Genomic DNA, 16,137 nt, shown 5'->3' on the forward strand with positions numbered 1-16,137 from the left:
ACAGCTCCCAGCTCCAGTCTGCAATTGCCTACAGTGCCTTAGTGCAGGCTCTCAAAAAGTTTCACAATAGATGTTCTCCTCGCTAAACACACTAAAGATAGTTATTCAAATAAAAAAAAAAACTAAAAAAAAAAAAAACAGCTGGAAATCCAAGGAGTTGGATTCACACAATGCTGCCAATGCCAAAGAAACAGAACCAGCAGAACACATGGAGGCTGTTGATGCAGTTGTGCTGCCAAAGTTGCCGTTTCTCCTCAATGTTGCATTTACCCCCTTTTTGTGGGGTCCTTTGAAAGAAATGCCCTTTCAGTTTGAATGGTTGATCTTCACCAGGCAGTACTACATCCATTTTGAGTACTTTCACCAGCTCAGTCTACCTGACTGCAGATTACTTTAGCCAATCTTTCCAGATGTTTGGTTTTCATGCGAGTTTCCCATTCAGGCCTAGGGATATCATCTGGGGCTGCACAGGAGGAAGCATATAGCTTTAATTTGGTATGTGAAGGGAGGAATTTCCTAGAATGCCTGCTCCCACTTGACGCCCCCTTTGTTTTGATTGGAGGATCATCGGAGGGAAAACGTAGGCCCCACAACAAAGTTGAGACAGTTTGCAAATATTCTGGGACAGGTTTTAATCAGTCTTTTCCTTCTGACTCCCACACAGACTCAGGAGGAAGAACAGGATTCTCTGGCTAGCTTATCCCTTTCTTCTTACTATTTATCTTGTAAGCACTTTGGGGCAGGGACTGTCTTTTTGTGGTGTGTCTGTACGACGTCTAGCACAGTGGGGTCCTGGTGCATGACTTGGACTCCTAGGTGCTACGGTAATACCAATAAACGAACAACAAAAGGACCAGAAGTCTCTATGGTGAAACTCAGCTTTGTGTTTCCTGCCCGCCTGGGCCATGGGCAGCTTTTTGTCCCCAAAGCCCGCCTCCAACAGAGAATTTTGGGGGACTAGGGAATATAGTGCCAGCTTCTCCCCCTGGATTCTAGATGGAAAGAGTGAGCACTTCTCCCTTTGAGGGGCTCCTCCCTTTCCTTTTGCTTCAGCCTTTAGGATTTCCTTCCCAATCCCTAAAGAGAGGGGGAAGGGGGTAGATCAACACGTCTCATCCTGAGAGGGAAAGGCCTCCCTCTATTCTGAATTCAGGTTTCAAGTGGATGTTTTCCACTGATTAATCTGCGACTGACCCTGACCCCTGAAAGCAGGCCCTGTGAAGACATCCGTCTCAGCTCATGGAGCTCCTCTTTGTAGGCTGGGCCCTGCAGGCAGTCTGGGGCACTAGTGCTCAACCCAGGTGGTCCCTGCAGCTGGAATCTGATTGGGAAGAGCCAGCTAAGAATGGCCTACCTGAAATAAGGGTTGGCCAAAGTCCTGGAGAAGAGGATTGGCTAAATGAATTCAGATGGGCCTGGAAACCCCTTACCACCATCCTGTTGCTCCACAGGACCCAAACTGCTTTTAAGTCCTTCCACTGACCTTGAAGGCAGGAAGCAGTGCAGCTTCTATCCAAGTTTTTTATTTGCACATAACCACAGAATTTAGCTTATGGTCAACATACCACCCCGCCCCAAGCAGAGGCAGGGGTAGAACATGGCATTGCACAAAACTTGGCAGCGGTGCTGGGGGTAGCTGGTGTTTGCTCAGCGCCTGGGGCTGCTGGGGAGGTTACTGTGGTAAACAGTGTGATGGCGAGCCTGGGGCTATTATTGCATTTTTGATCTCATGGGTTTGGCGAAAGTCAGAATTCAAAAGAGAGAGAGAGAAATGGGCTAAAAGTCTTTAAAAGTTTTTTTTGGTCTATCCTCTGGTTTATGAGCACGCACACCCCAACCCTCTGCCTACCCCTAAGTGCCTACAAAGTGTGCAAAAATGCAGGCCATTGCATGAGGCCCTGTACAAATTTAGCAAGATACCCCCTTCTTCCACAGCACTTCTAACAGCTTCCTTCATTTCACTGTCTGTTCTGAAAACTCAGGTCAGTGACACCCTGAAAAATACTGTATAATTTAGGCTGCAGGCCTGGTTAGTGGAGCTCTTTGCTGTCTAGGCAAGTGCATTACTACTTTTTACAGCTTCTTTGACTTCTAATTGTGTCAATAAAATCCATTTCAGAAAAGTATTTTGTATCTACTGTCTGAAGAGACTCAATGAGACACCTCAGAAAGAAAACTAATTCTGACCTCAGGATAGACAGAAACAGGAGTGAGGAATTTACCTAACTACAAAGTCAAGGATAAAGGAGATTAGAAGCACCATCAAACAGTCCCATAAGAAAACTGGCAGAGCGGGAACAGAGTTACCCAATGCATATATAAACCAGTCACACGAGCAGTGTGCTTTAATAGAATATACAGCTTTATCATCAGGCTCAAGATCTCCGTCCCCACCCTGGAAGAATTAACCACCAGAAGTTGGTCACGTTAGAGGAGGCTTTTTCTAGCCTAGATCCAGGTCTCTCTTTAAGCAGGACATGGACAGTACAGAATTACCACTCTGATGACAGTGGTTTCAGTACTAAGCTGTCATTTTCTAACTGCTTTGCCAAGTATTTAGACTAGTTATTTTGCTTATTAACATTCTAGTCTAACCAAATTCTTATTCAGAATAACAGGGGGGAGGGATAGCTCAGTGGTTTGAGCATTGGCCTGCTAAACCCAGGGTTGTGAGTTCAATCCTTGAGGGGGCCACTTAAGAATCTGGGGCAAAATCAGTACTTGGTCCTGCTAGTGAAGGCAGGGGGCTGGACTCGATGACCTTTCAAGGTCCCTTCCAGTTCTAGGAGATGGGATATCTCCATTAATTTAATTTATTTATTTATTCAGTGTATATCTGCCTATGATGTACTGGGCTTCTACTTCATCTGTCCATTTGTTCCTCATGGATAGTAATTTAAAGCTGTGGTTGTTTGCAATACGTCTGGCTGGTGGTGGCTTTAACCATTTATTTTGAAAAAAAAAAAAAAAAGTATGATTTAAAGCTGTATATAACTCTTGCTATTGCCTTTCTCCTTTCTGGGAAAAGTCTACTGCAGGCCCTAAATCTTCCCCTACTCCCAGCCTTAACAAGTTAGTCTGATAACACACTGGAACAAACAACTCTGTGGAGAGAAGAAAGAGGAAGAGAGCCTCTCATTAACTTCTTGCCAAACAGAGGAAGTACTGCAGCAAACTCAGAAAACACAATCAAGTGGGAGGGGTGGGGATTTAGCTAACTAGTGAGTGATACTGGAGAGCTCCGAGTCGGCTCACTTGCCCTGGTCTGAAAGCTCAGCTTCCTGAACACAATGTTTCTACTCTTGCAGCTATAAAAATATTTCAGAAAATAGTTTAGGTTGCCCCAGCAGATGGGAAGTTCCTCTATTAAAAAGTTCCCTATAATCATTGCAAAGGAAAACAGGATGCTAACAGCCAACATGGAAATTCCACCTTAAAGGACTAAGTTTGAGTTTTCTGCTACATTTCCTTCCTCTCTACAAAAAAGAAACCATTAAACCAGAACTGGAAATTTGGTGCACGATCATGCAGGTGTCAGAACTTGCACTGCATGTCTTCAGTTTTCATTGGCGCCTGCAGAAGGATTGAGCTGTGAGACTGGAAGTAGGGGACGATTGGGCCTGCATTAGACTTTTACCAGAAAGGAGGAAGGCAGCAGCAAGAGTTACAAACACCTCTAAATCATACATTTTTGTCAAACGATTAAAGCCACCACCAGCCAGAAGTATTACCAGCAATCGTGGCTTTAAATTACTTGGGTGTCCCTCTTGACACATATGCTTGATATTGAAGTGAGCAACAGTTGAATTTAGTAGAACAACAAACAGCGTCAAAATCTTAAATGAGAAATTCAAAGTAGCTAAGTTACCAAGTGTATTGAAAACTGTCTAAGAGATGGTATATAGTCAAGAACACTGTATCAAGATGGAGATGTTTGTAACGAGCTACAACAGGGACCAGTGTTGGGATCAGTTTTATTTAACACCTTTATTATGATCTGCACACCTAGACAAACACCAGATTAATAAATTTACAAGTGGTGCTGACTGGGAGCAATTGCAACACCAGTCACAAGACAGAAACAGAAAGTTATTTAACAGACAAGGAGAGAAAGCAAGCTTTAGCTATAAAAAATGCCACTCATACATCTGGGGGAAATAATCTAAAGCATGGGAAGGAGAAACCTGGGAAGCAATAAGGGTGAAAAACCTAAGAGGTGATAGAGAACAGCAAGTGTTAGCATGCAGTGCTAGGGTTACCATATTTTATGCCTCCAAATGGAGGACACTCCACAGCCCCCGGCCCCGCCCACACCCCCGCCCACACCCCAAAGTCTCCGCCCCCTCCCCTGCTTCCCACGAATATTTGATTCGCGGGAAGCCTGAAGCAGGTAAGGGGGACTGTGGGGGGAGGAGGCGCGACCCAGGCTGGCCCCCCGGCGTTTCCAGCCTGGGTCGGCTCGGGCCCTGGGGTGCCGGCCCCGGCCGACCACCCCCGGCCCGCCCAGCACTGCCGGCCCCCGGCGGCCCGGCGCACCCCCCCGGCTCCCGGCTCCCCGCCCCGCGGGCTCGGCTCCCCGCCCGGCGGGCTCGGCTCCCCGGCTCCCCGCCCCGCTCCCGGCTCCCCGGCTCCCCGCCCCGCAGGCTCGGCTCCCGGCCCGGCTCCCCGGCTCCCCGCGGGCTCGGCTCCCGGCCCGGCTCCCCGGCTCCCCGCGGGCTCGGCTCCCCGGCTCCCCGCCCGGCTCCCGGCTCCCCGGCCCGCGGGCTCGGCTCCCCGGCTCCCCGCCCCGCTCCCGGCTCCCCGGACCCCGGCCCCGCGCCCGGCCCGGCACTGTGACCCTGGCCCGGCACTGCCCCACTGGTTCCCGGCCCGGCACCATGCCCCCGGCCCCGCACCGACGCCGGCCGAGCACCACCGAGCCCTCCTGATTTTCCCGGACATGCCCGGCTTTTGGGGATTTCCCCCCGGACGGGGATTTGAGCCCCCAAAAGCCGGACATGTCCGGGAAAATCCGGACGTATGGTAACCCTATGCAGTGCATCATGGCTCCAAAAACCCCATCAATTTGTAACTGAAAAGGCATCCCAGTATAGGGAGATTATGATTTTCTATCTACACATCTCAGGTGCGATTTCACAAAATACTGCTTTCAGTTTTGGGAACCCTATCAGCAGAAAGATACTGACAAGTTGAAGGGCCTTTAGAGACGGGTTACAAACATTCAGGGGCAGGAGGGACTGATTTATGAAGGAAATGTTGAAAAGAGCTAGATATGAATAGCTGGTTACTTAGCCAGCTTAAGTAGGTGGGAAGAAATCTACAAATATTTGAAGAATGTAAGCACCAAGAAGAGAGGATTTCAGTGTGCTACAAAATGGTACTACTAGCATTAACGAAGTAAACAAGGCTTGAAAAATCCAGTCACCACAGGCAAGAGGGAAGCTGACTTTAGCAAGTGAGGATGACCAACACCATCAATTGTTGCAGAGGTGAAGCTTGCTTTTAAAAAATGTCCATCCTTGTAGTTGCAAAGTTAACCTACCAAAAGTGAGTTGTGTTCAAACAGGTACAATGTCATTTTCCAGAAACTACAGACTGCTCCAGTACACCCATTGCAGTTTAGAGATTTTCCATACAGCAGCAAAAAGCAAAGTCACATTTATAACAAGACTGCAAGAATTTGCCAGGAAACCAACCCTATGAGCTGGGAAATAATAGGTGGGTTCCTGTGACACAGTGCTGAATGGGGCTTGTTACCCCTCCCCAGAGACAAAGAGGTGACAGAATCTATGGTGGGGGTACCAGAGTTCAGAGGAACCCTGCAAATACACCTCTACCCCGATATAATGCTGTCCTCGGGAGCCAAAAAATCTTACCACGTTATAGGTGAAACTGCGTTATATCAAACTTGCTTTGAGCCACCGGAGTGCGCAGCCCCGCCCCATCAGAACACTGCTTTACTGCCTTATATCCGAATTCGTGTTATATCGGGTTGCGTTATATCGGGGTAGAGGTGTAGCTAAGTTTGGCCTGGATTTTGAGCTTCGAATTCCTTTTGTAAATAAAGCCAAGCCTCTGGAAGAGGAGTGAGTTCTCACCTGCTACAAGTTACAGACATTTTGGAGCAGGATGGGGAAATCTGCCTATAAGATTCAACTCTTTCACAGTCTCTATTCCTAACTTAATGTAAAGAAGTCAAACTATCACGGCCCAATCTAAGAACCTGGACGAAAACTAACAGGTTTTTAAGTTGAACCTTAAGTTAAGGGTAAACTGCTAGCCAGGAAGTCCCAAGCTATGCTTTAGAGCAGTGGTTTCCAAACAGTGGGGCACGCCCTGGAGGAACGTTCAGGAGCATGCACGGCAGGGCTCGGGCAAGCTCCCATGGGGGGGCGTGGAGGGAGCGCCACTCAGTCCTGCTCTGCCCCAGCCCAGCTCTGCCCCCAGCCACAGCTCCTCTCCGCCCCCAGGCCAGATCTGCCTTTATTCCCCAGTTCTGCCCCCAGCCCAACCTCCTCTGCTGAGCCAACTGTGGAGTAATGGGGAAGAGGGGCACGGCCAGATTCATTACTGGTAAGAGGGCGGGGGGAGATAGGAAAAGTTTGGACACCGTGGCTTTAGAGACATGCATCACCCAAGTACGAGGACACATTCAGACAATGCTCAAAGGAGAACCAGAGTAAATGTAAGGAACTATTTTCAAGGGCTTGGTAACAAGTCTTTATATCTCTATTTTTCTGTTCTTCCACAGGTATGCAGCCTACAATCCAAAGGCAGCCATGGCTTAAAGATTCTTCATGTCAATCAAAAATTCACACTAAGCCTGAACCTGACCACAGCCCTTGGGTTGTTTTCTTTACGTGTAAGATCTGGGTTGAAAAGCAGAGGAGAGGACAGGATTAAAGTAAAGCTTACTTACTTGCAATATCCTGTGCCATTGCGATAGGAGATGCATTTTCCCTCATTGATACAAGGCTTAAAAGCATCTAGGCACTGTAAAGCTGAAAGAAAAGCAATGGAGAGTTAAGCCAGTAACCATCATATGTCATAGCAGTATTAAAACACTTAAGTGTTTAATATTTAAAACTTCAAAAGTAGCCCAAGGGATTGCAAAAGGAACCAAATTCACAATGCTTGTGTAGTGGAGCAACATGGGGGCACTAAAAACATCTAGTTTCTTTTAACAGACAGACTTTCAAAACAAATCACAGTAACTCTAGCAAACAACGAAGATGTTAGTGGCATTGCTCCAATGTATAGGACACAATGGTTTCAAACTTTACACCTTGGCTAGGAGCCACCCTTAAATAAAAGAAGCTCCTGATGAACTTTCTACTTAGAACATCCTGCACCACACTCTTTTTCCATCCCTTCTTTCCAAACTCTTGGGACATATGCATTAAAAGAGAGGCTCTTTTCCTCAATATCTCACATGCATTTGCTGCTTATTCTCCAAATTAATCCAGAAATTGCTATGACATCACAGTTAATGTGACAATTATGACTGATCAGAAGATTATGGCTGGGAGATAAACAGGAGCAAATTAACTTTTAAGAAACAAAGATTTGTATAACAGAATCTACATACTGAGAAGGAAAGACATTCTGTAGACTGAATATAGAGACTTTTTAGCGAGGCATCAAGCATGGTCTAGTGGATAAGACACTAATGGAATAAGGAGACCTAGGTTCTACTCCTGGTTTTGCCACTTGCCTGCTGGATGATCTTGAGCAAGTCACTCCACCTCTGTGCCTCTGTTTTACCCCCACTTAGCCCCCCAGGCCTTTGTCTATTTAGACCAGGGGTGGGCAAACTGGGGCCCCCGGGCAGGGGGGGGCGGGGGAGAGGCAGAGGGCTCCATGCGTTGCCCTTGCCTCCAGGCACCGCCCCCCACAGTTCCTATTGGCTGGGAATGGGGAACCGTGGCCAATGGGAGCTTTGGGGGAGGTACCTGGAGGCGCAGCAAGGGCAGTGCACGCCTAGCCTCCACGCCCCCCTCCCCAGGGGCCACAGTGCTTCCTGGAGTGGCATGGGGCTGGGGACAGGGCAGGCAGGCATGGAGCCTGCCCTGGCCCTGGTGCGCGCCACTGCCACCTTGGAGCCGCTTCAGGTAAGAGGTGCAGGGCTGGAGCCTGAACCCCTCCTGTACCCCACCCCCCAACTCCTTGCCCTAAACCTCCTGCCTGCACCTTGCACCTCTTCTGTACCCCAAACCTCCTGCCCTGAGACCCCTCGTATACCCTGCACCTCTCCTGTACCCCAACCCCTGCCCTGAGCTCCCTGCCGCACTCCGCACCCCTCCTGCACCACAACCCCCTGCTCTGAGCCCCCTCCCACAGTCCGTACCCCTCCTGCACCTCAACCCCCTTCCCTGAGCCCTCTCATACACCCCGCACCCCTCCTCTGCCCCAATCCCTTGCCCTGAGCCCCTTCCTGCACACCGCACCCCCTCCCACACCCCAACCCCTTGCCCTGGCCCTGCATACAATTTCCCCACCCAGATGTGGCCCTCGGCCCAAAAAGTTTGCCCACCCCTGATTTAGACTGTCAGCTTAAAGATGCTGTGTGTTTGTAAAGCACTAAACACCACTGATCTTGGTTAAGGCCTCTAGGAGCTTCAGTAATATACTGCCCCCTCTTGCACTGCTATTCTAATCTACAGACCCATGTGTTCCACATGCTGCAGAACAGGCAGCCTCTTATTTCAGTTTTGCTTTATTTGATTTGTATCAAATCCTGAACATTTAACTTCAGCTTCTGTATTTGGATTACTTGTATTTGAGTGAAGCAGACACCTATATCCAGGAGTAATCTGATAAAACAGAGGTGGAGGGGGACTCCTTGTCCAACCAGCAAGTAGGGTCTAAATTGTGGACATGAATTTCTCCAACAAGGAACAGAGCTGGTGGGAGGCCCCAGACACAAAGCAACAGAGGCAGAGTTATCAGGCCTACTAAAGTTTCTTGGCATCCAATTATGTCTGCAAACCAGACAACTCAGAAAGGATTGCAGTTACTATATCAGGCTTGAAATGTTATTGCTCAACAATCCTTGAGAATGTAAATAATTCATATACCCTATGAGGTGTGTAGGAACGCTGTAAACTCACAACCCAAGCAAAATAAAATAAAGTCCAATATCTAAAGCTACAGCAATTCTATTCCTCACAAAATGTGAATGCCTGTTTCTTATTAACTTGATTTCAGAAAATGGGGCACTTAGAGACAGTACAGCCTCTGCTCAGTAGTCAGGAAATGAACAAAATTCCTCTCTGAGCCCCTTACGATAACCTATTAGGTCAGGGTTACTAGGCAACAAGAGCTTTAACACAGATTTACAACAGTTATTTTCCAGCAACTGTCAAAAAGTTCAGTCTGATTACACTTTGCACCCATGGCCTACTCTTTCTCCACTACTCTTTCTCCACATAACCCACACCCCATAGTTATATTTACAACTGTATCCCCAACATTACTGGTGCAGCAGCCTAATTGCTCCCACAGCAAATGTTAAATTTGGGCCAGTATGGTTTTTAATTGTAAAGTGTCTGGGCATTTAAGATTTAGCAACTTCACCCTCTATGGTCCTCTATTATCCTCGAAGTAGGACAAGAAATAAAGTGGCTATTAGCAAATTTTAATGGACTGGCCCAGGAAGACAGAGGTGTGTGTTCATATGTCTCTACCTCAGAGTGATTGAATTTTCAATCTACCCACACTGATAAGGCCAATACAATGACAACCAGAAGATTTGGTTTATTTCCTCTTCACCAGTACTTGCAAACAGATTTCCATATTAGCTTTGAAGCCTTGTGTCACGGAGTGTGGGGGAGTCAGGGCCCTGCAACCCCCACTTCCTGCGATTCACCATGACTCTCAGCCAGGCAGTAAAACAGAAGGTTTATTAGATGACAGGAACATAGTCTAAAACAGAGCTTGTGGGTACAGAAAACAGGACCCGTCAGTCAGGTCCATCTTGGGAGGGTGGGAAGTTCAGACCCAGGTTCTGGGCCTCCCCCCATCTCCCCAGGAAGCTCCAAAACTGAAACTCCCTCCAGCCCCTCCTTTGGTCTTTGTCTCTTTCCTAGGTCAGGAAGCCACCTGATCTCTTTGTTCTCTGTAGCGGGGTGGTCACCCGCTCCTGCCCTGAAGGGTTTGAAATCAGCCCTGGGAGAGGGCTGCTGCTAGGAAAGCAGCAAGCCTCGGGGGATTGGGGAAAACAACCACAGCTGTGGCCACGCTCCAATCAGGCCACAGCTGGCCTTTATAAAAAGGCCAGTGGGCCAGAAGCACAGACAGACTCTCTCTGCCTTCACAGAGAGAGGGGCCTGGCTGCTGGGAAGCTCAGGGTGCCTAGAGTGAGGCAGAGCTGGGGAGCTCCAGGCTGGCAACTCCCCAGGCTCCAGGGCCTTGTCCAAGGCCCCAGAGAGGCACTGTGTTGCAGAGAGAGGCAGCAGGTCCAGACCCAACCTTGCCTACGAGGAGTGGCTTTTACACTGCAGTCTGCCCCAAGGAGCGGGGGCTTGATGATGACTGGCAGTAGCCCAGACTGAGGCAAGGTGGGGATTAGAGGGTTGGGGGTTCCCCAGAGAGGGAAGACCCAGAGGCAGAGTGTAGGGATATTGCCAGGGGGCAGCACCCCAGATAAAAGGGCACCAGGGTCCGTGAGGGACACAGGGCCGGCGGCAAGCGGGACACCAGCCTGCAGAGGGTGCTCTGGAGGCTGGCGAGCTAATTCTCTCAGATGACCAGCAGGAGGCGCTGCAGGGGTGAGTCCCACATTGCTACAAGTGGTGGAGAATGTGGGCAGAAGCGGTCCGCCCCTGACACAAGGGGCCAGGGCAAGGACTGTTGGACGATTGCCCAGATCCAAGACTGGCAATATGTGGGACTACTACTGGAGAACCTGTGTTGCCTGGCTCGCCGAGCAGCAAGCAGGGCTGCTTCAGCTGCTGCGGGGGAGGGCACATGGACCTCAACGGGGATCAGGCACCTTGGGCAGGAGGCCAGTGACAGGGCCTAAAGACTGTTTCCCCTGTGGGTGACAGGGACACTTGAAGGGGGAGTGCCCTTATTGGGATGGAGCAAAGAGGCTCCACCCGGGACATGGTGGAGAGACTCGAGTGCCCCCTATGAAGTTAACGGGGGAGGGCTCCAAACTTGTTGGGCCTGTGGGGAGCCGGGGCACAAGAAGAGGGAGTGCCCGCATGGGACTCCTAGGACCAGGCCTAGCCTGGAGGTGGCCCAAGGAATGTGCTGGCTGTGCTACCTATGCCACAAGGGGGGCCAGAGAAAGTGACCTTGCCCCCAGAGAAGGAGTGGAAGGCCAGAGGATCGGGCTCGGTCTGAGACTACCCCAAAGCAGGGGGTGGTGAAGACCAGGGGCCCAGAAGAGGGGGGGGGGATATGGGACAGAGGGGCCCCAGCTCAACAGGGGAATCCACGCGGGGGCGAGACAGGCCACGGTGGAGACCCAACCAGCAAGGGGAACCCACCTGGGAGCTAAGTGGGCTACAGTGGGTACCCAAACCCTTCCGGAGGGTGGCCGGTTGCTCCTCATGCTGGAGCATCTGCAGCAGGAACGGGATGTCCTGCGGGCCCAGCTGAGAGGAAAACTGGGCAGGCAGAACAACCCCCCCGCCCTCTCCGGAAGAGTGGGATCTTGAGGTGGGGGGGGTGTAGCGGGGTAGTCACCCGCTCCTGCCCTGAAGGGCTTGAAATCAGCCCTGGCAGAGGGCTGAGACAGCGAGAGGGCTGCTGCTAGGAAAGCAGCGAGCCTCGGCGGATTGGGAAAACAGCCACAGCTGTGGCCACGCCCCAATCAAGCCACAGCTGTGGCCACGCCCCAATCAAGCCACAGCTGTGGCCACGCCCCAATCAAGCCACAGCTGTGGCCACGCCCCAATCAAGCCACAGCTGTGGCCACGCCCCAATCAAGCCACAGCTGTGGCCACGCCCCAATCAAGCCACAGCTGTGGCCACGCCCCAATCAAGCCACAGCTGTGGCCACGCCCCAATCAAGCCACAGCTGTGGCCACGCCCCAATCAAGCCACAGCTGTGGCCACGCCCCAATCAAGCCACAGCTGTGGCCACGCCCCAATCAAGCCACAGCTGTGGCCACGCCCCAATCAAGCCACAGCTGTGGCCACGCCCCAATCAAGCCACAGCTGTGGCCACGCCCCAATCAAGCCACAGCTGTGGCCACGCCCCAATCAAGCCACAGCTGTGGCCACGCCCCAATCAAGCCACAGCTGTGGCCACGCCCCAATCAAGCCACAGCTGTGGCCACGCCCCAATCAAGCCACAGCTGTGGCCACGCCCCAATCAAGCCACAGCTGACCTGTATAAAAAGGCCAGTGGGCCAGAAGCACAGACAGACTCTCTCTGCCATCAGAAAGAGAGGGGCCTGGCTGCTGGGAAGCTCAGGGTGCCTAGAGTGAGGTAGGGCTGGGGAAAGGCTAGAGGGGCTGGGGAGCTCCGGGATGCAGGGCCTTGTCCAAGGCCCCAGAGAGGCACTGTGTTGCAGAGAGAGGCAGCAGGTCCAGACCCAACCTTGCCTACGAGGAGTGGCTTTTACACTGCAGTCTGCCCCAGGGAGCGGGGGCTTGATGATGACTGGCAGTAGCCCAGACTGAGGCAAGGTGGGGATTAGAGGGTTGGGGGTTCCCCAGAGAGGGGAGACCCAGAGGCAGAGTGTGGGGGTATTGCCAGGGGGCAGCACCCCAGATAAAAGGGCACCTGGGTCCAGGAGGGACACGGGGCCGGCGGCAAGCGGGACACCGGCCTGCAGAGGGTGCTCTGGAGGCTGGCGAGCTAATTCCCTGAGACGACCAGCAGGAGGCGCCGCAGGGGTGAGTCCCACATTCTACATTCTCCAACACCTTCAGTTGGCACCTTGCAGGGGATCACTTGAGAGGAGACAGGGTGTCGGCCATGCTCTGTACAGACAGCATCACACCTGCCTAGGGCTCTGCAACAATCACACACCCTTATCCCACCACCTAGATACTTAAGAAATGCATAGAGGAAATTGAGACACCCACACAGTATTCAGAGGAAACCTTAATAACATTCCCACTTTGTCACTACAATGAAAACTTATTGTTTGACTTTTTGTAACCCAGTCAAAAGTGTAACTAGCATTTGGCCACCAATATAGACTTAACTTTCAATAGCATCTTGGCATGGCCAAGAATAAGGAAATAAGAGGGTGACTGCATTCAGTTTTTCTATAAAGATCCTGCAGCGCAGTGAATCAAAGTAGAGCAGCACAGGCAAAGAAGAGTAGATTCTTACAGTAGCAAGAAATGTGTGCAGCCTCTGTCCCAGTTTATCAGCCCAAAGACTAGAACAGAAGAGCAAAGATTAAGTCCCTCTGTTTTTCCAACAAAATAGCATTACCTTGAACTGCTGCCTAGCAGATCATTAAAGCACTGAGGGTTACGTTGTCAGTTTGAATAGCTGTACAAATTGGACAGTACAAATCAAGCATTTAACTGTAGTGCATGATAGGGCATGATAATCCAATACTGACTAAACAGAAGTGGAAGCGACTACTTTGTGTACTTCCTTCAGCTTGGACAATTAAAATAGACTAAACAAAAACAACCAAATATAAATAAGATTAAAATTGTTCCAATTACATTACAAATATTTAAAATTACTGAAAGAGGTACTCAAAAAGCTAAAATAGTTTAACCTGAAAACATTCTTTTATATACACAAGGGAAATTAGAGTCTATGGCTCCCATAGCAAAATTAGCTTCTTCTCTGTGCAAGAAGCATTGCTAAAATTATCATGAAATGCAGGAAGACAATTTAATAATGAATGCAAAGAAATAAGCAACTTCAGTTACTTCGTTTACATCAAAAACCATGTCTAGGCTACCTTACCAAGCTACGCACAAGAGTCAGAAAATAAAAGTAAAGCTTCCAATATCATTAACTCACCCACAATAAACAGTATATTAAGGTTATGCTAAACATAGAGTTACCTGAAAATGTACTGTATGCTCAACATGAAGGAAGAGGGTATTATCTGGAAAGACAAAATAGACTGACCAAATCTTTCTTCTAAAGTTGCACACGGACCAAGTGGATCAAACAAGGTTTTTGAGTCATGTTGTCACGCATTCTTACCCCTTCTCTCAAAAGATCCCTCCTGCCTTCATTAATCATTAGGTTAGCGTATAACTAATCTGCCTCTTCAGCCTGAAAGAGCTTGCAACATATCCAAGGAGGCTGCTATGACTTTGTCTCCTTTTCTTTTGTCAGAAAATTCGTTTTCTTAGAGTACATCTTCACGACAGCATTCACTCGGGTGATTGGCAACTGGGTGCCTAGGCCGGGTGTGAGCAGCCACAGTACAAAGCCACACCTGAATTACTGTGTCCTCACTGGTGCTGTGCTCACCCCTGTGTGCGTCGCTAGGACTGCCAAGCACATCCCACTGTTCTTTGTGCGGCAGTAAACTGAGCTGCTCCATGATTCTTTCTGAGTGAAGTGTGAGAGAATTTGTCTGTCTTCTAGGCACATGGGGAAAATTGTGGGAAGGCACTGGAGGACTATCAGTACTCTAGTGGTTTAGCCTGCATCCTCACTGCTAAGTGTGTGGATTACCAGACCAAGTGAAAACAACACTCAGGCTCTATCCCTAGCAAGGCCAACTAGCCCAGGCTGAAAAACCAAACTCACATGAGGGTCGTGTAGGTGAACAGAAGGGTTTTTTGTGGCAACACCCAAGCAAAAAACCTAAATTAATTCTGCAGTGAAGACATACACTGAGTAGATCCAAATCCTCAGCCAGTAGGTCTACTTTAGCCTGCACATCAGGCCGTATCTCCAAGGATATTATAGTGAAAGAGTTGGCAGCCACAGATATGACAGCATCAGATGCATTGAATGACGTTCCCAAGGAACTGACTCTTACAACATCCTAAGCATCTTGCCCGAAAGATGTTCATGCAAATGTGACAATTTATCCCAGATTTAACTTCACTGGCAAAGGAACCTCTTAATGAGTGATGTGCAAGGTTAACGAGAGAGAGAGAGAGAGAGAGAGAGAGAGAGAAAAAAAGTAAGCTCGTGCCCCTTCTTGATTCTTTATGATGTAAATAGCAACCTGAAAGTTGTGATTGGAGGCAATATGAAGACATGGATAAATATGACTCCCCTTCTACTAGGACAAAAGTTAATAAGATACACTCCCAAGAACTCTAACTACAAACAGGAACCAGACAACGCTATCCTCCTTTATTGAACTCCTGGCACAAAATATATGGCAAAATAGCAGCATAACAGGGGTTAACAATTAATAAAACAGAACATAAAATTGTGCTGCATACAGACAATGTGATACTAATGGTTTCCAATTTAGTGAAATCTAAGGCTTCTGAAAAATGAATGAATTCAGGGATATATCAGGCTATACAATTATCACACACACACACACACGCACACAGAGAGAGCTAGAGGAATCTATGATGAGAAAGCTGCAAGATGTATTTGAGTTTGTCATCTAAACTAAACATTTAATAGTCAATCTCTCTCCTATCCTCAATCAGCATATGAATTTTTCCTCCCATTATTTCAATCTGAAAAAAATGCACTGGTCTTGGATGCATACCAGCCATTACAATTAATTATCTGCCATAATGAAATTTCCCATTTAAGGCTCTAACCAATATGGATACCAAAAAGAACTTGAGTAATGATAATAAATAATATCGCACTCTTGTCTAGTGTCTTTCATCAGCAGACCTCTAAGCACTTTACAAAGGAGATCAGTATCATTATTCCATTTTACAGATAGGGAAACTAAGGCACAGAGAGAAGAAGTGACCTGCCCAAGGTTGCCCAGCAGGCAGAGCCAAAAATAGATCCTAGGTCTCCTGAGTCCCAGTCCAGTGCTCTACCCATTAGGCTACACTGCTGCTTTGTACGATCCAATAAGTTACCCAGAAAAAAACAAGAAAACTCTATAGACCCACTCGAAGAGGGACTGGCAGTACCAAATTTACTAATATATCACTGAACAGCTCAACTAAAGTTACCATCAGCCTTGTACCATGGTGACCCCAGTAAACGTGTGGTGGAAATCAAACAGGACTTTAAAAATAAATGTAGTGCATTGATTT

At 48.9% G+C, this 16,137-nt stretch overlaps 1 protein-coding gene across 4 annotated transcripts in view; it reads right to left on the reverse strand.

Moving 5' to 3' along the window:
* The window catches only part of NOTCH2 (notch receptor 2), a 146,960-nt gene that overhangs the window by 110,475 nt on the left and 20,348 nt on the right, over positions 1 to 16,137 (reverse strand). For all 4 annotated transcript variants that reach the window (XR_006174623.2, XR_002888087.3, XR_002888086.3 and 1 more), the window contains exon 2: positions 6,920 to 7,001. Coding sequence is in view for 1 of the 4 variants with exons in the window: in XM_008163149.4 (XP_008161371.3) it covers positions 6,920 to 7,001 (82 nt within the window). In the remaining 3 variants the exon portion in view is untranslated. The remainder of the gene's footprint in view (positions 1 to 6,919; positions 7,002 to 16,137) is intronic.

Source organism: Chrysemys picta, chromosome 8 (assembly GCF_011386835.1).
Source record: "Chrysemys picta bellii isolate R12L10 chromosome 8, ASM1138683v2, whole genome shotgun sequence".
Lineage (NCBI taxonomy): Eukaryota > Metazoa > Chordata > Testudines > Emydidae > Chrysemys > Chrysemys picta.